This window comes from Caloenas nicobarica, chromosome 26 (genome assembly GCF_036013445.1).
Source record: "Caloenas nicobarica isolate bCalNic1 chromosome 26, bCalNic1.hap1, whole genome shotgun sequence".
NCBI lineage: Eukaryota > Metazoa > Chordata > Aves > Columbiformes > Columbidae > Caloenas > Caloenas nicobarica.
This window is the reverse complement of record NC_088270.1, coordinates 5,789,864-5,814,263: the sequence shown is the minus strand read 5'-3', so window position 1 is coordinate 5,814,263 and position 24,400 is coordinate 5,789,864. Positions and strand designations below refer to the sequence as shown.

The following is a 24,400-nucleotide window of genomic DNA, read 5'->3' as shown; positions in this document are numbered from 1 at the left end:
CAGCCGCCTCTGGAGAGGGAGCTCTGGGATCCTGCGGTACAGAACGTGCTGCTTGTGGGTGAGACACTGGAAGGTGCCCCGTGTCGTCCGGGGCTCCGCAGCGATTTCCTTTCCTGCCTCCCCATCCTGCGGCAGCCGCACTGTGCGTTGCCATCTCTCAAATCTATGATTGCAACTATAAATCCTAGCGGACTTTCCCCAGTTGTTTTTTAGCCTTTTTGTTTGCCTGGAGCTGGCCCTTAGGGTTTGTGCAGTTATTTTTCTTGTAGTTATACTCTCCACTGACTTAATTAAGTTCTTGCTTCTTTCCTGGTCTTGCCAAGTTTACCGGCCCCACCAGTGCTTCCCAGTGCTCTCCTCCTCAAAACCACAGCTGCTGCCGGTCACCGGAGACCATGAAAACGGGCAGAAAACCTTCCTCTTGAAGCCCAACTGCAGATGACTGAAACAAAAGACAGACAGAAAAATGACGTTTCTAATTTCAGTCAGTGTTTTTAGACTGGCTCCCTAAGAAAATAAGATTTAGACACTTAGACTGATCTTATGTGGATATGCATAAGTATCCATTCAGTAGCTCGAATTTTGTGGCAAACTGCGGTCCAGTTTGACAGATAGGATTTTTGGAGATGCAGCAAGTCTGCACTAGAGGACTGTTATGAATACCTCCTGCTGTGGGCAAAGCTCCAGGGAAACAAAAAGGCATCCCGCCACACCAGGTACACGTGTGCAGAAACAGGCTCTGAGGGGATTCTGGTGCCGCCATGTTGAGCCCTGAGGTGATTCTGGGGCCGCCATTTTGAGCCCTGAGGTGATTCTGGGGCCGCCATTTTGAGGCAGCTTGGGGGTCACTCCCTTGTTCTCCTCCCCCAAACAAACTGGAACACAGGAGGTTCCACTGAAAGAGAAGAAACTTCTTGATGGTGAGGGTGCCAGAGCCTGGCCCAGGCTGCCCAGGGAGGTTGTGGAGTCTCCTTCTCTGCAGACATTCCAACCCGCCTGGACACCTTCCTGTGTAACCTCAGCTGGGTGTTCCTGCTCCGGCGGGGGGATGGCACTGGGTGAGCTTCCGAGGTCCCTTCCAGTCCCTGACATGCTGGGATTCTGTGGCTCTCTGGGTGCCTCCGGTGAAAGGTGTCCCACCGTGCCTTCCTGTCACTCCATTTTTAGCATTAGCCCTTTACCTCCTTCCCTTTTCTGTCTGCAAAGCCCTGCCCACATGAGACGGAGATCCCTTCTTGTTCGTTCTTGCAGCCTATCTCACTAGAGGTCCCTTTCTTTCAGAGCTATAATAATTTCTTCCCATAAGTAGGACTTATCTGGTTGCAAACACACCATTTGAATTCTTTTGCCGTAGCTGCAGCGTGCCTCGAGTCTCTGTGATTCATGGGTTGTCACCTTTGCAGGCTCAGGGAGGACAGAGGAGGAGTGTGATGGCATTCTCCATCTTGCTGGAAACTCCCGGTCTTGGAGAATGTTATTCTGATTTTATGTACACAAAGCAATCATTAAAGAAGAGAAAAGAGAGGTTGTGTTTCAAGCAATAGAAACTAAAGCCTTTAGCTGTTTTTATCGTGTCTCCCCTTCTCTCTCTCTCCTGAATTAACTCTCTGTGGATAGAAGAAATGATAGGGAAGCTCCATTTAAATGCAGATTTCAGATGTTAGCCAAGAGCAATAAATAGCCCTCTGCTGCACTGATCAGACAAACATTATCAAGTCTCTTTGTGAAGGAGAGTTTATGTTTTTTGATTTTCTTTTTCCTTGATGAGATCCAGTTTCCTCTCAGAGTAATAGCATATTGACAACTTTTTATTTTATTTTTAAGCATCACTTCAGAGGTTATAATGGAAACATAATCCCACCTGTTTCTCCACTGGAGCAATACTTGACAGCCTTGTAATGAGGAAGGCCGCACATTTCTTATCCTTTACTGCGCTGACAGCCTGATACTGTATTCAGGAGAGGGGAAACGTGCAAAATAAGGCAATCCTGCAACCGTATTTATTCAACTGCCCCGTCAAATGGGTCTGAAACCCTGTGGTTTTGCTGCTTACAGAACGGTATGTTTTGCTGCTGTGTCTTTAGTCTGAAGGGTTCATGGTTTTGTGGCTGAAGATTCATCAGCTCCGGTGGTAGGTACAGGATCTTCGCAGTGTCTAAACCTGGTTTTACTGAGGTTACAGTTCTTAATTTGGGAGTCTGTTCATCACGGGAACATAGAGGATTTGAGGACTATTTACAGTATAAATCAGAAGAGGTTGTAGGTGTGATCTTAACCTGTCAGAGGAGACACCTGAGAAATATTGTGGATGCCTTTATATCTTTTTAACTTGGAGCGACAGCTTATGAACAATGAAATATTGTGTTTACTAAGCCAGCGCTTTGCTAAATCTACATCTTCACGAGATTACTTGAGATGGCAGTTGTATTTCCGAGCATGGCTTTACATCTCAATGGCATGAAAAGCATCTGAGAAAACATAGCGATATTTAATAAAGTTAACAGGGAAAGGTCAGCTGAACAGTTTGTTGTAGCAGCGTGTAAACCTCCCAGTAACATCTGTTCCCGGTTATTGTTATAAAAATACTCCTTCATTAGATCTTGGTCGGATCATGAATTAAGCAGCGATATGTAGTAAAGCTCGCAAGTGCATTAGAGGGCACCGTTGTGTCATCTTGCATTTGTTTGGCTGCCGCTAATAACTTGTTTCTAGTTCTTGCTGTTAAGCCATTAATTTTGAGTGTTGCATTTAAAATTTGTGGTTGATGGAAATTTACCCTTGAAGTCACTTGTTGCTCAAGTCTTGAGCAGCTATGACGCAACTATTTTCAATGCGTATCCAAAGCGATGATCTCTTCTGGTTTGTAGCTTCTTGGGTTTGTGCTAAGTGTAAGGCAAACCTGGACGTATTAAAATAAACATCCTTTATATAGTAATAACCCTTTTTTATCTATCAAGATTGGAATATCCCATAGGAAAAGATGTTTCCAGCCAGTCCTTGTTGGCTTCGCTCAAAGTTGTTTGACTCTCAGTCCCTATGAAATCCTAAGCAGCACTGGGTGCCACAAACCCAGGTGCTCCTGACTCCCTCTGGAATATTGCCCTCATGATTCAGTCTAAATTGGAGACATTTGTTATGATGGGGAAGACAGAAGTGATTTTTGAGGCCAACGAAGTTCAAAGACTTTGCTGTACGTTTTCAGGATTAAAGATTTACTCGGTGCATCTTCTCATGTTTAATAGTCAGGAATACATAAAAGGGAATTTCTATAAAGGTTTTTCGTTCATACTTAATGATGCCACTATTAGATGAGCTTTGGCACTGTGTCCCAAGACATGAAGTTTTTAAACCAACCTTTTTTAAACATTAAATGACCTTTTTCATCCACTAGCTTTAATAAATAAAGATTAGTTCAGCCTCATTACCTCGTCTGTTCTGGGGGCTGGTTTAATATGTGGCAAAACTAACGACTCTCCCACCTTCTCCATGGGATTCAGGCTGTTTTCTTGTCTTTTCCAAAACTTGCCCCTTGCTGTGAGCACTTTCCCCCTTATGTATTTGCTGCAAAGTTCAAATTCATCAGAGTAGTAGGGAAAAGGGTTTGGTTTTGTTGTTGTATGTCTGGGATATATATTGATTTTTTTCCTCCTCAGCTGTAGGGAAGTTTTCAAGAGTTCCAAAAAGAAAAATGGAAAATCCCATCCTGAATAGAGACAAAAAAAATCTTTGTGCAAAAATTTGTGCTTAGGTGGTCTGATGAAATTATTTGAAATGCTTCAGTTTCAACTCTTATATTTTTAAAATGCACGTAACTGTGCATTAGTGGAAGTGAATTTTGTTTGAAAACAGACAATTGAAGAAAAGACTTTATAATGTTGTCCAATTCAGTGATTTTGAAGCCTGAAATTAGAATATAATGAATCCAAGAATGCTGACATAGGCTTCCCCACCACTGATCTTTAATTTTGCTTTGTCAGCACCTGGAATGGCAGCAGCGTTTTGTGACGTTCATCACATTTAGTACATTGCTTTACCGTTTCCTGGAAACAGGGCTGTCGTGAAAAGTTTACACACACAAACCAGTTTTGTATGATGAGGAACTGGGGCCTGTTCAGGACTTCATTCTCTGTCTGCTGCCGCTTCCCTAGAGACCTGGGGAGTTGCGCAAGCTGATGTTGGACGTCTCCAGCTTCTTTGTAATTAAGAGCAGTCACCAGCCACACCGATGTCTTAAAAAACCTGTGATCCATGCTCCTGGCCTTAACAGAAAGCACAACCTTTTTTCTTGCCTAATGAGATTAGGATTAACTGCCCTAGCTTTGCAGATAATGATGGTGCTTGCGGGTTAGAGGAGACGGTGTCGCCTGAAGGACTGGGAATGTTCGCCGAGACATCTGTGCATATTGTGCAAGTGTTGCTGCATGTAATTCAGTTTAGCTCCCATAAAACTGGGAAAAAGTAGGAAGAGAAGGAGTTCCTGAATTGGTATCGTCAGGATACAAAGTAAATCAGGTCAGTGTGGGCTGCCTTTGCTTCACCAGTGGATTTGGTATCCAGTTCCCTTCCACAGCCAGGGTTAGGGCAGGACGGGGAAGCAGAGATGTTCTGCAGCTTTGTTGTGAGAGAAGAGATCCCACTGGGCTGAGCTGAGATAAGAGCCCTGGAATGGGATGCAGGTTGGTTGTGGAAACTGGGCTGTGCTTTGAGACTTGGCTCAGTTGAAAGCAACCCGCAGCGACGGGAAGGCCAGAGTAAAAGGAGCCTGGACCCACGACAGATTTACACGTTAGGCTGGGCTGTGTTGGAGGCTCTGTGTGTTGGTGGCAATGAAGCAGTGGGGGAGCAGGGAGAACTTTCAAGGCACAAACCAGCCCTCTGAGGAACATGTTCTCAGTCCCACCTACAGCACATCACCAAGCATCTTTAACAGTGGTCCCAGCCTTTCAAATGTGTGTATCCTCGGACTCTGCCCTGACGAGCCCTTGCTCTTAGAATCCCAGAATGTCAGGGACTGGAAGGGACCTCGAAGGCTCATCCAGTGCAATCCCGCCGCCGGAGCAGGAACACCCAGCTGAGGTTACACAGGAAGGTGTCCAGGCGGGTTGGAATGTCTGCAGAGAAGGAGACTCCACAACCTCCCTGGGCAGCCTGGGCCAGGCTCTGGCACCCTCACCATCAAGAAGTTTCTTCTCCTCTTTCAGCGGAACCTCGTGTGTTCCAGTTTGCACCCATTGCCCCTTGTCCTGTCACTGGTTGTCACCCGGAAGAGCCTGGCTCCATCCTCCTGACACTCAGCCTGTTCATAGCTGATGTGCTTTAGTTCAGCTGCCAGCTGATTTACGTTTTTCACTCTTGTTTTCTCTATCTAAAAAAAAACCCCAAATGCCAAAACCAAACCTGCCGCAGCATGTGTCAAAGCTTCAACGAGGCATCCAGCTGCTCTAGTTAGTTCCCTGTTTCCCCGACACACAAACCAGTAGAGCCCTGCTAATCCCTGCTTTGCTAACCTACACATTGCAGAGCCTGATTCGGCGCTGAGCTGCAACTCCATCTGCACCTGAGTAGTTCTGAAAGGTGTCACTCCCTTTGGAGTGATTTTTCTGAAGGGAAGGTAAGCATTAGTGCCTTTCTAATATCCACAATGAAAAGCAGCGCTGCTCTTCCCCAGGTACAACTGAATAGCTGCATTCTGGGATTAGACCTCCTAGTAGCAAGGATAAGCCCACCAGGGTGCAGAAGTTGTGCCAGCTCATAATGAAACGCTGTGATTAGTGCTCAACTCCAATTTATTTTTGCGTTCCGTCGAAGAAAATAAAAATAATACCCCACACTATCTCCCTCTGCCTAACAGATTTGAGTGGGCAGGCCCAGGAGCTAAGTTCAAGAGTCAAGTGCTTTCTGTTTGAAAAATATTTGTCCCTTCCCACCCACGGCTGCCCACACGCTTCCTGAAATATTCCAGCTATCAGCACCATTCCGACGCTTTCTCAAACGAGCAAACCAGGGCTATCTGGGGATGTTCTTCCCCTGGTGGAATGTGAGGCAGTGCCCGGACCGGGGCGGCTTGGGGCTGCGCGGCTGGATGTCCCAATACAGGGACGCCCGGGCCGAGCGGCGGGTGCCGGTGCCACAGCACGGCCTGCGCCCCGGCAGCGTGGGCGGCCCTGTCGTGCTGTTACCGGCAGGTAACGCAGCCGCTGCCGCAGAGATTTCACCGCCCACGCGTCTGGCGAGCCCTGGGAGGTGGGCGAGGCGGCGGGAAAGGCCGCGTGTGGGAGGGAGGACGCGCTGACGACAACAGCGGTGGAAGCAGACGTGCCAACGCGGCGGCTGCTTGCGTGGCGGCGGAGATTCAGCTGGATTGCCATCCAGTGAGATCTGTACAGGCCGGAGGGTTGGGCAGGGAAAAATTTAATGCAATATAACAAGGGCAAGACTTGCATCTGGGCAGGAACAAGCCCAGGTTCCAGTATAAGTTGTGGAACGAGCTGTTGGAGAGCAGTGTAGGGGAAAGGGAGCTGGGGGTCCTGGGGACAGCAGGGTGACCATGAGCCAGCGCTGGGCCGTTGTGGCCAGGAAGGGCAATGGGACCTGGGGGGGATTAGAAGGGGGTGGTCAGTAGGTCAGAGAGGTTCTCCTGCCCCTCTGCTCTGCCCTGGGGAGGCCGCATCTGGAATATTGTGTCCAGTGCTGGGCCCCTCAGGTCCAGCAGGACAGGGAACTGCTGGAGAGAGTCCAGCGCAGCCACCAAGATGCTGAAGGGAGTGGAGCATCTCCCGTGTGAGGAAAGGCTGAGGAGCTGGGGCTCTGGAGCTGGAGAAGAGGAGGCTGAGGGCTGAGCTCATTCATGGGGATCAATATGGAAAGGGGGAGTGTCAGGAGGATGGAGCCAGGCTCTTCTGGGTGACAGCCAGTGACAGGACAAGGGGCAATGGGTGCAAACTGGAACACAGGAGGTTCCACTGAAAGAGGAGAAGAAACTTCTTGATGGTGAGGGTGCCAGAGCCTGGCCCAGGCTGCCCAGGGAGGTTGTGGAGTCTCCTTCTCTGCAGACATTCCAACCCGCCTGGACACCTTCCTGTGTAACCTCAGCTGGGTGTTCCTGCTCCGGCGGGGGGATTGGGCTGGATGAGCTTCTGAGGTCCCTTCCAGTCCCTGACATGCTGGGATTCTGTGATTCTGAAGGGGTGCTGGGGATGGGGGTGCCCAGAGCTGAGCGGGGTCTAACAGAGTCTAACCGCTGCCAATACATTTGCCCCTGCAGCCGCCATCCTGGATGACCCCATGGAGTGCAGCAGAGGGGAGAGACTCTCCATCACCCTGGCCAAGAACCGCATCAACCGCGCGCCCGAGCGGGCGGGGAAAGCCAAAGTGGAGGTGGACATTTTTGAGCTGCTGCGGGACAGCGAGTATGAGACGGCAGAAACCAGTAAGTACCCCTCCTCCCCCAGTTCTCTCTGCTGGCTCACAGGTGTCAGTGGCTTGGGACAAATTATTTTCTTTAGTTGGTGTGTCAATAAACAGAGGTAATGATACAGGAGGTGATGCTCCTTTGTAAAGTACTTACTGATGTGCAAGTAAGTTATCTGGGCAAGTTCAATGCAATAAGTTGTTTTTAAAACCCCGCAGAATGCCGTGTGTCAGCAAACATGATAGCTCTTCTGGTGCTTTAGATCGGCAGTGAATTTGTTTAAACAAAGTGAAGTTTTCAAGTGATGTTTAAAATCATGTGGATTAAAAAGAGCTGATTTTGAAGGAGCAGTGTACTTCCCTTAACGCAAACAGGTCTCTAATATTGTTGTTACTCTAGATGCTCCAACATGTCAGCCCCATGCTGATGATAAAATGAAGTTGATGGCCAGTGTCCCACAGACCTCTCAGGTGCCCAAGGGAAAGAAACCAGGAAGATCTAAAAGAGCTTCTTTCTGTAAGAGGGAAAATCCTTTGGAATAGAATAGCTTCCTTTTAGAATAATTTTTAAGGCGGCTTTTATAGTTCAGGGGAAGACTGTAAGTTGGCTTGAAAAAAGCTGGAGAAATCATTTTCAATAATAGGGATTTTAGACTTGTTTCCCAGCGGTTCTTTGTTCCAAGCCTGGGTAATCTACAGGGTATCCCCAGAAGGTGTGACAGCGTGTTGTGGTCTAGAGTAGACTGTTTTTTCCTGTAGGTTTTTTCTTTATTCTGTGCAGCCCTGAGCATCCCCCTGGAGCCACATATCCAGTGCCGCTCGGGTGCAGGTCTCTGGGTACCTGGCAGAAGGGGCTCGATAGCCCGGTGAGATCAGCGGATTGCTCCTTCATTTCCTGAGTTAGCGTTTGCATTATTTATAGAAGCATTCGGTTAATAAAGTGTATTTCAGCAAGGACCTGGATGTCTATTTATAGAGCCTGTCACTCATGAGGCAGGCTAGATTAAGATCATCACATGCGGCATCACAGGGAGTGTTTAAAACAGCAGTTCTCCACCTTTTTGGATCCCTTTTAACTTTTTTTCTGGTTTTTGCCACCTGTTGAAGATTGGGCACATCCTGCGTTCCCCTCACAGCAACAGGGCAAATCCAGTCTCACCGGATGGGGGATGCCCGACTTTCTGAGTCCGTTCCCAGTTTGCCCTCCAAAGGATCACAAATCTCCCAGTGAGCCTCCTGGGAAATGAGAACACTGGTCTTTGAAAGAACCAGTAGCATTTTGAGTTCCATTCTTTTTCCTTTTTCATAAATCTCCTGCGTGTAGCGGTGTTTGTGTTATTTAGAAACAGGCTTGAACGCCAAGTGACCCCAGAGCGGCGGTAAAGATCGTGAGTGGGGTTTCTTTCTCACTTGCCCCCTTGTAACACTGCTCAGAAATTCTTCTGTTGGAGCGTTTTTTGAGCAGAAGAATACTAATTTGCTGAGATTGAAGTATTATGCAAGGAATTGTTGATTTCGGCGAATGTGGTGTTTGGGGAAAACATGGGAATGGGATAAGTGAGGAAGAGGTAATCTTCCATTTTGAATTTTCACCTCAGGGTGATTTTCTTTGTTTTCTTTACTTTGACTTACAGAACGTAAAAAGTAGAAACTGGAGCAAACTAATTTGATTTTGCTGAAGTGAGTAGTCGCATAATTTTGCAATATGTTATTTGCCTTTTCTTCAGAGGGAAAAATGTCTGGAAGCATTCCTTACAAAAGGACAAATCTGCATTCTGCATGGCTGTGCTATTAATGTCACTGAAGTTATCCTTGATTTATACTAGTAGCAGAAGAGAATCAGATACTTTAACTCAAATTTAAAGGCTTTCATGGCTTTCAAACGTCTGACTTCTCAGCTTTAATACTCACTGATATTTGTTATCACACATAATATTAATAAAAGCAGTTTAGATGTTTTAACCTATGACTGCAAAGCTGTTATACATCTGTTTAATACTGTTCTAAAATTTCATGCTCTTTGAATCACCCTTAAATATCACAGCTTAGCCGACTGATCTAGGAATGCTGTGATTACACCCCATCGGTGATATTCCGTGTACAATTAGAGCTTCAAGAGAATAAAGACATTTGGAGAGTTAGTTTTTATTTTAGTGTTGAGCTATTTTTCTTTCTTTTTTTCCTCCTGACTGACTCAGGCATGTTACTGTTAGGGAGCCACAAAATCACAATTGCTATAGCAGGTAAAATATGAGTCAGTCTTAATCACATTCATGCATGATTTGCTATTTCAGCTTTATATATGAATGAAGACAAACACTGACTGTTCCTGTATGCAACAGCTGTGGAGTCCTGTGTTTTGAAATGAGTTTGCAGCGAAAGGTTATGGATAGAGGGTTTTTTTGTCATTATAAGTACAGCCTGTTTTGTCTTTGTGTTTGATGTTTCAGCTCCTTTTATGGAGATCCAAAATGACTTGTTTAATCATGTCTTCATCTAAAACACCTTATTCTTTTTGATATTCAGGGAGGGACAGATTTTCTGCTTGTCATCCTGTCCCTTATTGTCTCATCAGTCTTTTAAGCATCTTTCTGTTGTTAATCCAAACATCTCAGGGCAGGTCAGTGGTCAAAGTGAGTGAGCAACTGGAGGATTTAAAATCTTCGTTTATTCACACCGATATATCCAAGTCCCTGCTATGTCCATTCAGTGACATTGTCTCACATGTGCTATTCACTGTCCAACATTTTTGTGATCCTGTTGGATTTCACGCTTAAACCTGCTCTAGTTGTGGGTTCCTAATAAGAAGGATAAAGGATGCTGCAGTCTTGGTGCCACGGTGCAGGATGTAACACCGTCCGTTTATACACTTAGTGTTTTCTGTATGAGAATCCCGTCCTGACCAGTCCCTGCCATTCAAGATGCTCTGATACATTTTGCAATCCTGGAAAGCTTGGGGTAATTGCATACCTTCCCTGCTCATTTATTTTCACTTAGAGGTAGGAATCTTCTTTGCATGCAGTTTGAAACCCTCGTGTCAGGTATCTATGCAGTGAAAGAGATGCTGTGTTCTGCTCCATGGGTGTGTGCTCTCACCAGAGCATTTTCAGCCCTGCTTTGAACAGGGAGAGCTCATGGAAATGATCCCCGAGACAATCAAGATAAAGAGGTTTTGAACTTTCACACACACGTGACATCAATGTCCAGTATTTCTTGAGGTGCTGAATCCTAAGAAGCATAAAAATTGGACACAATCTTGAGCAGAGGTGTGTCTGCAGGAATTAAAAATGTGTCGCACACGTAGCTGACGCGGCACGTGTGTTGAAGTGTGAAGAGGCGTGAGTGGCAGGTATCTGTGGTTGTAGTCCCTGCAGTTATTTGGGATGAACTTCTGGTAGAGGGCCAACATTTCTACATCCCTGCAAGTGCTCATCTGAATCCGCAGTGCCCACAACCGTAGCAGGGTTGAGCCTTTTCTCCTGTGGCAACTAACAGCATCAGGTAATGTTCTCAATAGGAAATGTGTTTGAATTACAAGAGGAGCAGCTTTCTAAATGTTGTCAAAACCTTTGCCACAGGCACCTCCATTTTGTTTCCATTCATTTTCCTTAATTTTGCTGGATGTTTTGCCCTTGGAGTGATAAGCCACGGTCTTTTTCTTCTGACAGTTGTTGCAATGCTGTTGCTATGACTACTTAACCCACTTTTTGTTCTCAGTACCAGAGATGAGAAGAGAAGGGCTCACCAAAGTTTCCCCTGCATGCACAACAAAATTCCCCCCAGGACTTTTGCCCTAATGACCTGTGGATAAAGAGGACTTGGAGCAGCTCTTTGCTCCTAGATGCTGAATTTCAGAGCACCCAAGGGTCTGGTGCAGCTGAGATAGCATGTGGGGCTTTCCAATTGCTGGTGCTCTTATTTAAAAGGATCTTCTGAAGAGGTGTAAGTGCCTGTAAATTTTTAAGCACAGAGGAAAAGCGAAGTACTGCATTCCTTTGAAGATGCCGCAGAAAAATATCACTTGTTCTGAAGCAGATTGAGATGGTTGGAGGGCGAGAGAGTTTGGAAGGGAGGAAAACCCGGGAGAAGAGGTTTTCATATCATTGGCACTTTCTGTAAGAAGTCAGAGCAATCAGTGTGCATAGGGACCTACTAGTATATGAAGTTTTCCCTACAAGTAGCGCTTGGAGAGAAGTAAAACCAGTTCCCCAAAGTGACAAACTGATTCCTCAGCTTTTGGCCTTGTATTTCAGTCATGAGGCTGTGGAGACTTATGAAGTCCAAGGCCAGAGGTGACCACCTTGACTAGCTGGTCTTATATTTTGCAGAAAATGGACTGTAGACATTCACATGCTGAATGCTACACTCAGCCCCGTGGCTTGCTGTTTCAAGCACATTATGGGCTCTTGTTTCATGTCCAGTCTTGATTTAAAGACTTGAAGTTGATAGAAAACCTGGTCTGATCTGTAGTATGACAGTTTTCCTTATGAAGTCCCTTCGCTACAAAAAAATATGTTCTGGTTTGAATTTTTCTAGCTCCGGTTTACAGCTGCTGGATTTGGTTAACTTCTTACAACCATCACACAAGCTTCTCTGACATGTAAACCTGCAGTGAGGATGATGCTCTGAAGCAGAGAGTGAAGAGGGACTATCTTTAAAATCTCAGCTTTGTGATGCAGTGGTTTAGTTTTTACATATGAAAACGTTGTGCCAGAACTGATAAGTAGTTTTGGTGCCTCGTTTCTCCTCAGGTATCATCTTTCTTTAGACAGCAGTCACTTGATGCCAGTTGAGCAAATGAATCTTTGTCTGTTGGGGGAGAAAGTAGCGAGTGTGTGGCAGGTCTGGTATTTTGGAACAAGCACAAGTTCAGATGAGCCTTTCAGAGCCCAGGGATTCAGGCCATTTGGCTGAATTTGTGCTGTGAATTAAAAGGACAAAAGGTTGCAGTTTAACCTGGGTAGCTTGAGGGAAGAGATTTAACTTCTTCATTATGTCAAGGTCTTTTTATTGTTCTGCTCACCTCGGTGGCATGGAGCCAGAAGATTAACTACTGCCAGAAAAAAAGTACTAAAAACAGTAACACAGTTTTTATTATTACCACTAAGCTGTACAGCAGATGAGGAAGAAACTCATACAAGTTTGTTTGCTGCTAGATGATGCTTTGAGGCTAGGGTTACTGTTGTATTTAGCATCTTCCATAAACTTTGGTTAATGTTTTATCTTGGAGCAGAGCAGATGGGGCCAAAAAGGGACATTATAAGAGAGAGACCCCAGTTCTGAGTCAGAGGTGAGGATACCAGGGTTCAGGTGGGATTTGTAAAGGCTGGGGAAAGATGGGAGAGGAAGGTGTCCCAGGCAGCGTGACAGTGCTTCAGAGGGACTTTCTGGGGACATGAATGGCAGGGAACGTGTCATGCGAGGCAGATAATACCATGTCCTCAGTAAGGTGCAGCGGTTACTGTAAGCACGACTGTCTGCTGGAAGTTGAGGATGAAGTTTAATGCATGTTTCCTCTCCCTGGTTCCCGCAGTGTGCCAGATTCTCCCCAAAGGAGTGGTGGGCGTCCTAGGACCTTCCTCAAGCCCGGCCTCCAGCTCCATTATCAGCAACATCTGCGGGGAGAAAGAGGTGAGTGGGAATGTTCTGTCTTGGAGTCGCTCTGTGCCTTTGTGCCGACTTGTCCCCAGCGGCTGCCCAGGGCTGGGAGGGTTTCACAGGACCCCCGGCTCTTTCAGCCCTGGGGCAAGAGCGGAGGCATGTAGGAAGCAATTATCTTGCCAATATAATAGGCCCAGGCAGCATCTCTCAGCAAAGCAGATTTTAATAATGATTTTGCAAGATCGGGTGTTCTACCTAAAGGTCGGCACACAGATTAGGGCAAAAAGCCCCTGCTTATATCCCCCCAAATCCCGGCCACAATTTCCTTCCCCTGCTCCCCACTGGTTGGTACTGCAGGGTTTACAGACCCGACCCTGCCTCAGTTTACATATTTTATTCTTCTAATTCTAACAATACCCTTCCCCTTTTCAATTTATTTAAAATATCAGTTCCTGGTTCTTTGGCCACCCTTCCCCCTAAATTAACTTGTAAATACAGGTATCAGTTGCATTCTGGGAGTTTGAAGAGACTTTGTTTTACATTAAGGATTCATAGTCCGATGTGTCTCAGTCCTTTCCCCGCCCCCCACCCCGGGGTCAGGCACCAGCTCCTTAGTTTTGTAAAAACAACATTCCTTCGTTAAATGTTCCTTACAGCTTCTAACGATCAGGGTTGACAGCTTGGTTTATCACCCCTTCTAATACACATATTCTTGCAGCTTCTTCCTTTGCCATTTCCTCTTTCTTTTCTGCCTCCCTTGTCCATGTTTCCATCTGTATCACCTTTTACTTCAGCTCCCCTGATGAAGTGTTTCACAACACTGATGTGAAATGTGTCCCCTGTTACTGAGGGGTGCAAACCCAAAGGTTGCCCTGGCAGATGCACACCCTGGCCAAAGCTCCTGAGTGTGACGGTACTTTGTGCACATACTTGGAAAGCTATGCCCATTTCTCTTTGCTGCTGTTCCATCAGCACAAACCCTTTTTATCTGTGTCCAGTCTATGTGACTGATTTAATATTTTATAAGCCTTGAACCATCTTACACTGATCTGGCTCTGCTCACGGGAAAAGAAATTGAGTTCTCTTCTCATAGTTCATCCCTTTAAAGCCAGATAACATCTCCCAGCCATTTAGTGGTCTCTCTCTGGAGGAGGGGAGTGCCTGGAACTGAGCACTGTAAATAACTTGCATTCACAAATCTGTTCTTTGTTCCCTGAGAATCAGAATTGTTGGAGAGATGGAAGAGATCTTTTAGACCTAGTGCTCTGGGCTACAGCAGGATGGGTCTCTTGAGAATATTTTGTGGTGCTTTCTCCAGCTAAATGTCGCAGACACGTGCTCCATCCAAGGCAAAGGTGACTCTACAGTAACAGAACCTGTGTCCCCTGTGCCTTCAGCCCAAAGATTTCCTTCCCTGCGGTCCAGACAGGGATGCTGCACTGGGCCAGAGCTCTTGCAAAGGAGAGGAGAGTTCTGGAACCAAATGTGAGCTCTGAACCAGGGCTGTGATCAGCTCCGGGTGCTCGCAGGAGCTGCCTTCACCTTGCTCTCCATCTCTTCTCTGGTAGCGGTTATTGCTCCAAGTCTCAGACTCCATCTGGCTCCCGAGACTGATCAGCACACTTGTACCAGAGCTGCCCTGTCTGCTTTGGTTAAAGGAATTTGCCTTTCGCTTACAGTCTGCTTCTCTCCCTGTTAACAGAGGCCAGGATGAGAGCTGCAGAGTGAAATCAAGGCAGATAGCAGCTTAATACTTTTTAACTTTCCTATGGCTAACCAAACAGCTTATGCTGTCAATAAAGCAGCCATCACAAGCTACTAATAGCTTTTCCCAAGAGGACAGAGATGGGAGGCATAGGACGGTAGCTTCCAGAAGGACTAATAATGGAGGAAAAGAGGACTTGACACTCCTTTAATGAAGCAGCAGCAGTTGTTTCCCTTTCTCTGTCTTCTGTTTCTTCCAAATAATTCACTCAGCAAAAGGAAAACAATATTCCTTCTCCTGATTTGGCTGAACCCCCGGTGTCTGAGCTTGATATCTCTGCCCACCCATTCCTTCGCTGTTCACGGCACTGCCAGGTGTGCAGCAGAGCTGCCTCTTCTCCCCATTCCCTGGGAAACAGCATCATCCCGCTCCTTCTCCGCTCTATTAATGACAAGCACAGCATTATTAGGACTTGTGGTTACGGTCCCGTTGGATCTTGCACGCCGCATGGCCACCTGTTACTTCCCTGCTGATCAAAAAAATCCCAAAGCTTCTGGCTGCCGCGTCTGTTCCTCTCTCTCCAGAGCCTTGCCAGAGCGGGGTCATCTTGTTCTTCCCTTAATCTCTCCTAATTACCTGCCGACACATCAGTACTGCAGGCAGAGGTGGATTTGCAGTGCTTCATCCATCCAGCACGCGGCAAAGGTCTGTGGGTCTCCAGCATGGGCTGTGGAACTCCCTGCCTGCCTGCAAAGCATCCTTCATATTTATCCAGGCAGCAAGCCTGAAATGAAATGTGGGCCTGGCTACAATTAGCACCCAAGCTAATTAGGTTGAACTCATCTGGAATGGTTTCCTGTGCTGTAATCACAACCCCCGTTGCCTTTCTCTGAGTGGCTCAGCAAGACTTTTCCTGATCTACTCCTTCCTGTGGCTTCTTGTTGCTGTGATAATTATTTTCCTCTGCTACTGCACAAATCCCACCCTCCTCTCTTCACTCTGGTGATGCTTCTGCAGTTTTATTGCGATATTTCACTTTCTACCTGCTGTGCATTTCACACCAAAGGTCCTTTATGGTAGATTTACTTGTTTTTATTTCTCTTTCCTCTTTAATCATGTTTTCTTTCCCCTCCTTCCCACTTAGGTTCCTCACTTCAAAGTAGCACCAGAGGAGTTCCTGAAGCTGCAGCTCCAGCGGTTCACCACCCTCAACCTCCACCCCAGCAACACCGATATCAGCGTGGCCGTGGCAGGAATCCTCAAGTTCTTTAACTGCACCACTGCCTGCCTCATCTGTGCCAAAGCTGAATGTGAGTCATTGCCCGGGTGGCTCCAGCCGCCCTTCTGCTCCCAGTGCCCTTTCTCCATCTCCTCCTGCGCGCTGGGTGCCTGTTGGACAAGGTCCCGTGGGCAGCGTGGGAGCAGCCTTGCTGGGGCATTCTGGGGTGTCTGTTCTCCTCACTGGTACATCCCGGGGTGTTCTCCTCGCTGGGGCATCCTGGGGTGTTCTCCTCGCTGGGGCATCCCAGGGTGTTCTCCTCGCTGAGACATCCCGGGGTGTTCTCCTCGCTGGGACATCCCGGGGTGTTCTCCTCGCTGGTACATCCCAGGGTGTCTGTTCTCCTCGCTGGTACGTCCCGGGGTGTTGGTTCTCCTCGCTGGGACATCCTGGGGTGTTCACAGAATCCCAGAATCCCAGAATGTGAGGGATTGGAAGGGACCTCGAAAGCTCATCCAGTGCAATCCCCCCGCCGAAGCAGGAACACCCAGCTGAGGTTACACAGGAAGGTGTCCAGGCGGGTTGGAATGTCTGCAGAGAAGACGACTCCACAACCTCCCTGGGCAGCCTGGGCCAGGCTCTGGCACCCTCACCATCAAGAAGTTTCTTCTCCTCTTTCAGTGGAACCTCCTGTGTTCCAGTTTGCACCTATTGCCCCTTGTCCTACCATTGGTTGTTACCTGGTGCACCTCTGGTTCATCCCATGGTGTTTGTTCTCCTCACTGGTACATCCCAGGGTGTTTGTTCTCCTCGCTGGTATATCCCAGTGTGTTCTCCTCGCTGGTGCTGGTGGTGGCAGGGGCTGTGCTGTTGGCAGCAGACAGGCACTTGGTCAGAGCAGCCTGGCACAGCGGGGACCTGCGGGGCAGGTTTTCCACCCTCTCGTCCTGTGGAGTTGTTTGTGGTATTTGCGAGAGGAGGAAAGAGGACAGGGGGAGACTTGCCTGCCTTCTGTTTGACGATCTGAAGAGTGTTTGGCTTGCACAGATGGGTTTTTGAAATGAAAAAAAAAACCCAAAAACAAAAACCAAAAACAAAAACCAAAAACGCTTAGGCTTATTTCTGGAGGTTATTTTAGGCAAGTAGAGCTTTTTTGAAATATGCCTTTCCCAAACCCACGTGCAGTTTGTGGCAGAACTTGATTAATAGTCAGACACTGCACACCCTCTTGGGCTCTGCAGCCGTACATCTGTTGGTAATTGTGCATCTGGATGCTGGAGTGTTCACCTCAGCAAGACCATATTCATCTCTGCATAACTCTTCTAACGTGGCAGGAGCAGGCTCTGCATCGTAGGGGTTAAAGTGTGTCCTGTGCTTTCTGAGGTCGGTGTGTATGTAGGTAGGTAGCTGGTGTGTGTTGTAGCCACATCTATTTTGCTTTTTTATTCTGTATCTAGATTCATTAGCACTGGAGTTACCGCACAAACAAGCCTAGGAGAGGGGCTTTGAGAAGGCAGGTGGATCCAGGGAGAGCTTTGGGGATCCTGGCAAGCGATCTGATCAGCAGCCTCTGAGCGTGGGACCAGGTACAAAGCAAGGGCAGCATCCTTTCCCACTAGCCCTGGGCAAAGCTCACACCATCAGCTGTGCTCATAACGCAGTGGTGTGGCAGACTCCTGCACAGGGATGGAAGGAATAAGAGTGTCTTTGCCTTTTCTTTTTGCTTTGTGTACCCTGAGGTGACCACATCCTCAGCTGATATGTCAGTAAATTGCCTTTGGTAAGCACGCTCAGATTTACCCCAGAAGAGGACCTGATCGAAAATTACGCAATTAAAATCATGCAAATGGTTTCCTACGTTACTGCTAGTGCTGGAATTTTTCATTGTCTAACCTTAAGCAAAAAGAGGGGAGGGGAATAAAGAAAAAAAGAAGAAAAGATAATGAAGTTTTCTTACATGGTGTGCAGCTTGCTCACAGCTCTGTCCTCACACTGCTGCCAGGCATGGAGCAGACATCCACATCAGCACAGCGCCAAACACCCCTGCCCCTCTGCCCACGTATGTGCCAAAACCCCACTGAAATATTAATACCTCCCAGGTATTAATACGATTCTTCAATTAACTGGATCAAAACCTTGGGAACCAAATCACTTGCGTTAAAATAACGCCCTGTTAATTGAATCAGTCTGGTTTATTTTACTCTGGTACTCCTGGATAACTCAATATTTAGGATGTGTTGTGCAAGCCAAGTCTTTCTCACACCCAGGGAAACGGTGGGACAGGTGCCTTTCATGCATCCTGCTCTTTGTGTTCACAAAGGACTTGATCTGAGCTAAACTTGAAGCGCAACACGCTCTGACTATAACAGAGTGCAGAAAAGGCATAATCCAACCTCATGTAGGAGCACAAGCCTTTATTTTCCCTTAGGACAAGTAGGGCTCCTAAGCACAGTCTTTAAGCAACTAACTCGAAGCACTTTGGGCTTTCAGAAGGTTCCCTGGAGGCAAATAAGGGGACCGAGCATACGCGCTGTCAGTGAGGAAATGCTGGTTTGAGGGATGTTACTATTTAGATCTTGGGAGGGAAAGTCGTAGCTGTTTTGGTTTAAGTGCAAGGCTGTGTGATGGGACTCCCGGGTCCTACCCTGTCATGCTCTTCCTATCACTGTAAGGAGTCACATCGTTCCTCTGGGGACTGGTTATAATTTCTTCTGGCAGAAGCAGGAAATGGCCCTCAAAATCAATGGACTTAAGCCAGCCTAAGTGCAATGCAATGATAAGTAGAATAAGATTATGTGACTCAGTTTCTCTGTGGTGTGCAACAAGTAGCTAGTTTGTGAATTGCTTTGAAGTCCTAACGTGGAAGGCTTTGTGCAATCCCACAGAAACCTTCGCGCAAAAAGACAACCACAGACAAACATAGGGGTGTGTAAACTTGACAGGAGCTACTCTGTATGCTCTGATTGTCAGAGGGCAGGAAATAACACCCAGTCCTTAGGAAGGGATCTTCGCGGGGATCAAATGAAGGGCTTAGGTAGAATTTACTGAGCTAGCACACAGAAAAGCGTTCAGGTGAGGTCTAGTCCATGTGACTTGTACACAGAGTGAACTCACCTGGCTAGTGAGAAGGAAAGAGAAGCCTGTGTGATCCGGGGAAGTCCTGGCTGCTGCTGGTGTGATAGTTCCTTGCTGAGTTCCTGCCTGTACTCAGAGAAAAGCTGAGAGGTGAGTGCATTGTGAAGAGCTCCGTGCAAACTTAGCTTGCTGAAAAACTCTCCCTTTGGAGGCTCCTCATCTTGGATGTATCCTTTTTAATGCACTGCTTTGTTACCTTTGTGAAGTGCTGGGAGTCCTTGAAAGCAGCGCTCTCTAACGCTAATCACATCGCATTGTATCACTTCCTCGGCCCCTGACCTTCTTGTGAATGAGCGGTTTCGTGCAGTCAGAAGTACGGTTAGGTTAAGAGTAGAGCTCTGACTTGAGGAGAGGTTCTGCCCCTCTGCCAGCTGGGACGTGATTTTGCTGATAGTTCTATTCTTTCCAATTTCCTTCAGTTCAGCTTTCCCCCTTCTTTTTGGATTCTCTTTCTGTGGGGACGGGATATGTGACCATGGTAGCTGTCTGTGTCTTGCTAATGATTGCATTTGCTGGTCTCTCTGGTCAATCAAACTTGACAGGAGGTTCTTTCCTGATGAAAATCAGCAGCTGGATAGAAGAGACAGGCTCTATCAAATATGCTTTCTTGACTAAGAAAAGCTGCAGCAGGAGCTTTGACATCTTATTAGACATCAAGGAAGCTGTGTTGGAAGGAGCCCTTGCAGTGACCTAGCTGCAGGAAGAAACTTCAATCAGAAGCGCTGAAGGCAATAGTGCCCAAGTCCAGGGAAGTCGGGACTCATCTATGTGGGTTCTCACTAATTAATTATAACTTCTTTCCTTCAGCCCCCATCTGAAGGGAGAGCCCATTCCTGCAGACTGTGTGGGCAGTGCCGAGGTCACCAGGGTCCTGGCTCCATCCCGTGGCTGATCCTGCCCAGACGCTGCCTGAGGAGCTGGAGGGATGTGCTGGGCATGGAGCTGGGGAACGAGCTGTTGGAGAGCATGTAGGGAAAGGGAGCTGGGGGTCCTGGGGACAGCAGGGTGACCATGAGCCAGCGCTGGGCTCTTGTTGCCAGGAAGGGCAATGGGACCTGGGGGGGATTAGAAGCGGGGTGGTCAGTAGGTCAGAGAGGTTCTCCTGCCCCTCTGCTCTGCCCTGGGGAGGCCGCATGTGGAATATTGTGTCCAGTGCTGGGCCCCTCAGGTCCAGCAGGACAGGGAACTGCTGGAGAGAGTCCAGCGCAGCCACCAAGATGCTGAAGGGAGTGGAGCATCTCCCGTGTGAGGAAAGGCTGAGGAGCTGGGGCTCTGGAGCTGGAGAAGAGGAGACTGAGGGCTGAGCTCATTCATGGGGATCAATATGGAAAGGGGGAGTGTCAGGAGGATGGAGCCAGGCTCTTCTCGGTGACAGCCAGTGCCAGGACAAGGGGCAATGGGTGCAAACTGGAACACAGGAGGTTCCAGTGAAAGAGGAGAAGAAACTTCTTGATGGTGAGGGTGCCAGAGCCTGGCCCAGGCTGCCCAGGGAGTTTGTGGAGTCTCCTTCTCTGCAGACATTCCAACCCGCCTGGACACCTTCCTGTGTAACCTCAGCTGGGTGTTCCTGCTCCGGCGGGGGGATTGCACTGGATGAGATTCCGAGGTCCCTTCCAACCCCTGACATTCCGGGATTCTGTGAGGGCTCGGCAGGGGCACAGGGGAGGCACAAATGCAGATGGCGAGGCAGAAAGGGACGAGAGCTTTGAGGTGGAATGTGGGTCTCCAGAGACTGCCCAGTGATGGAGCCACTAGACTGCAAATATTGTCCTACTTTCCTCTCTAGTTTCTCCATAAAGCATCAAATATGCCGGTTTGTTTGCTTGTTTTATTATTGGCTCCCCATCAGAGTGCTCCAAGTTGTCCAAAGTGTATCACGTTGTGCCTTGCAGGGCACTTAGTTTGGGAGCTCATAATGCAAACGCTTAGGAGGAGGAATCATCTCCAGCAACCAGCAATAGTCAGAACAACCCCATATGCAGGGAGATAATGGAGAACTTGTCTGGACTCCGGGGTCCTGAGCGAATGTGTTATCAGCAATCTTCTCTCTTCCCAAGCATTAAATTTGAAGGTGTCCTTTTCTTTTTTCTCCTTCCTTTTATTTGAAGGCCTTTTAAACCTAGAGAAGTTGCTTCGGCAGTTCCTCATCTCCAAGGACACGCTCTCGGTTCGGATGCTGGATGACAGCCGGGATCCTACCCCTCTCCTAAAAGAGATCCGAGACGACAAAACAGCTACCATCATTGTACATGCCAACGCCTCCATGTCCCACACCATTTTGCAGAAGGTAAGTGTCTAGTAAGTGTCACAGTTGTGCATGCGGCTGCTTCCACTGAACGAGATACTGTGTAGTACAAGAGCATGCACGTCCAGGTGTTGTATGATAATGGATTGTAAAAATTCCTGCAGCGACACTGAAAGTGGTCTCTGCTGAGAGGGGAGTTGCCACTGATGGAGTTTCTGGGGAAAATAATGTGCTCTGTCTTTCCAGGACTGTATCTGTAGAAGCAAAGGTTTAATTACCCTGAGCTGATGCGTTTGCCATCTAGAAGTGGTGCGTGCTTGCCATCAAACAGCCGTGGAGGGCTGCCTGGCGCTCTGAAATTAGTCAGTCATTGCAATATTTTTCCTTTTTCCTCTAATTTTTTGCTTCCTTTTTTTGTTGTCTTATTAAGCGAGATTTTATTTTAATCACGTTTATTTTTAAACGGTCTCTTGCTGCATTTTTTAGCGTTTGTTTTGATAGTCTACTTCAAAATTGAGCAGTGGCTCCAGATGGAGTCTAAAGTTGTGCAGAGTTTCCCACATCCTGGAAGGAGCAAGAAGCACTTTGCTGAATGGAGGCAGGATCCAAGCAGTGGGTTCCCCCATTAGAGCTGTTTGTATTATTCCCACCCATCTCCCCTACAGATTTTTATTCCGCTGCTTGCAATTTTGCACGTCTAAATCGGCAGGTTTGGGGGTTTTTTTTGGGTCCCGTGTATGCAGGAAGGGGCGTTTGGTGTTGGTTTTTTTTTTTAATTTTCTGTCTCCTGGTCCCTGTTTTGTTCTGCTGAGGGCTGTCCCCCTCCTCTGTTGCTATAGTGACTTCCCACAGCGCTCTTTGGGCACCACAATCCCTTCCCTGCTCCAGCATCCTTCTGCCACCCTGATAAAGATGTCAGAGATTGCCGTGATTTTTCAGCAGTTCAGTAAAACCTAATGTAGTCTTCCTGGCTAGAGGATTGTAGGGATAGAAGGTAATAAATAATGAGCTTCTGATCTGGCAACTTCTTGCACCTTGGGAGGGCTGGAAAGTGTTTTCTTTACAGAGCTACAACCAGAGCAGGGGATGAAGTCATGGTGAGCAAATAGGTACATTCTTGGCCCCTGCACTATTGATTTGAAAGTACCTTGTGTCAAACCTGTCTCAGGAGACCAGTCCTGGCGTCGGACAGTGAAAGAAATTGCGGTTTCTCATCTCTTCTCCTCTGCATATGGTCTGGAGACACACAGTTGCTTCCTCGATTACCAGCCTGTCCCAGCCGCCCACCTGCCAGCGGGTACATTAAATGGATGGGAGCAGTGCTTGCAGGAAGCTCTTTGTTGCTCGCTTTGATTTTCTGCCCTTGAAAATCAAATGCACCGACTTCAAAGTGGGTCAGAGGGAGAGCTGACATTATCGCTGGCCCCAGGAAGGGAGAAGGGAGGGAAGTGGGTGCCAGGTTTTATTGTGTAGGGGCTTCAAAATGCAGCAGCTGTCTGGAAAGCTGGCTGGGAGGCGGGTCAGCAGGCTTCTCGGGAGTCGTGGTGCTCTTTTGGTCAAATTATTGTGTCCAGGTGACAATGTGCAACCGAAGGGCTGGGCGCAGCCAGACCTAAGACACCGTCAGTCCTCGGTGGGCATCCAAAGCTCTCCCTGCTGCCGGCGTCCATTCCCACTGCGATGGTTTTGCACAGAAATGGGTAAAGAACAGGCAGGAACAGGGAGAGGCGCGATCTAAGCCGCCTCTCCTCTGTATCTTTCCTTCTCTCGCTCTCTTGTTGCCATCCTGAAGCTGGATGGAAAGGGACTAAAAGCGAGGAAGGGATGCTGGTCCTTCCCTTCCAGCCTCCAGTTCCTCTGTGTGGTCCAGGGCAATGGGAAAACCTCTTTGCTGAGGTCCGGAAGCATCATTTGAGACGAGCTGTGCTTGGCAGTGAAACATTGGCTTTCAGGACAATCTGCAGATTAATCCCCCACTTTTCTGAGCATCTGTTCCCGCAATCAGCTGCTTGCGTACTGAGAATTTTGGGTTTTGGAAATGGACTTCGATGATCTGGTCTGTGGTCTATAAAACAGATCATCTCATGGAAAAATCTGTGTCATTATCTCTGCATCTCCACACACTTCTACCCTCTTTTGTCTAGTTTTGTGGCCATTGCAACCCTGTCTAAATTCTGAAGAACAGTCCGAGTTACTAGGTTTCATTAATGATAATTAATTTGTGGGACTGGAGCCCAAATCTGACTGATACATGTGGGAAAGCTACCGCTGGGCTGACTGTCCTTTTTCTGCAGCTCCAGAAGAGCTTTTTCCACCTCGCTCTGTGAAAGGAGACAAGCCCCGAGCTCTCTCAGCTGCTGCTTTCCCTCGTTATGTTAAAAAAGATGTTGCTAGTTGCACAGGAGAACAAAGCAGCAAACCCCGGCCAACCTCACGTTCCTCCAAACGCACAGTACACCCAAGGAACCCCCATCCAAGGGACACCGGAGGGTCCTGGGGGTCCAGAGCTGCGGCTCGTGCGGCGTTGGGTGGTTTCTCTGTGCCAGGTGCTTTGTCAGTGCTGTGGCAAAGAGGAGACCTCAGAGGTGGGCTCAGTCCTGCTGAAAAATCGGTTCCCCAGACTTTAATTTCACGGGTCAAATCATGTTGCTGTGTCCCACCCTCCCCTGCCTGCAGGAAGGCAGCAGCACTTGCAGGGAGTGATAAGGATGAAAAAGCAAATGTGGCCCAGTCTCTGCCTTGCCGGAGTGGAGACTGAAGATTGTCAGGCTCTGGTCTAATCTCCTTTCCTCTCCTTCACAGGCAGCTGAACTGGGAATGGCGTCTGCCTATTACACGTATATCTTCACTAATCTGGTAAGACGTTTTTTCTCGGCTTTTCTCCCGTGTGCGTGTAGAGTCATGTTAATGGGAGCTGATCTCTCCAGCCCCTGGGAGCGTTGGGAAGAGCCACACATTTGTGGCGCACACAGAGGGGTGTCTCCACAAACCTGAGCATCGCTCAGGGCAAGTCTTGACTTGGGATGTGTGTTTGGAGGGCACCACGTGCTTTTCTGTGCCTCTGAGAGTGGCTGTGTGAGACAAA

At 47.8% G+C, this 24,400-nt stretch overlaps 1 protein-coding gene across 1 annotated transcript in view; it reads left to right on the top strand.

The window, feature by feature from the left end:
• Window positions 1-24,400, top strand: part of GRIK4 (glutamate ionotropic receptor kainate type subunit 4) — a 115,790-nt gene that overhangs the window by 38,879 nt on the left and 52,511 nt on the right. The window contains exons 2-6 of the mRNA XM_065652195.1: window positions 7,265-7,429; window positions 12,944-13,041; window positions 15,861-16,026; window positions 21,179-21,357; window positions 24,118-24,171. Coding sequence (XP_065508267.1) covers window positions 7,265-7,429; window positions 12,944-13,041; window positions 15,861-16,026; window positions 21,179-21,357; window positions 24,118-24,171 — 662 coding nt within the window. The remainder of the gene's footprint in view (window positions 1-7,264; window positions 7,430-12,943; window positions 13,042-15,860; window positions 16,027-21,178; window positions 21,358-24,117; window positions 24,172-24,400) is intronic.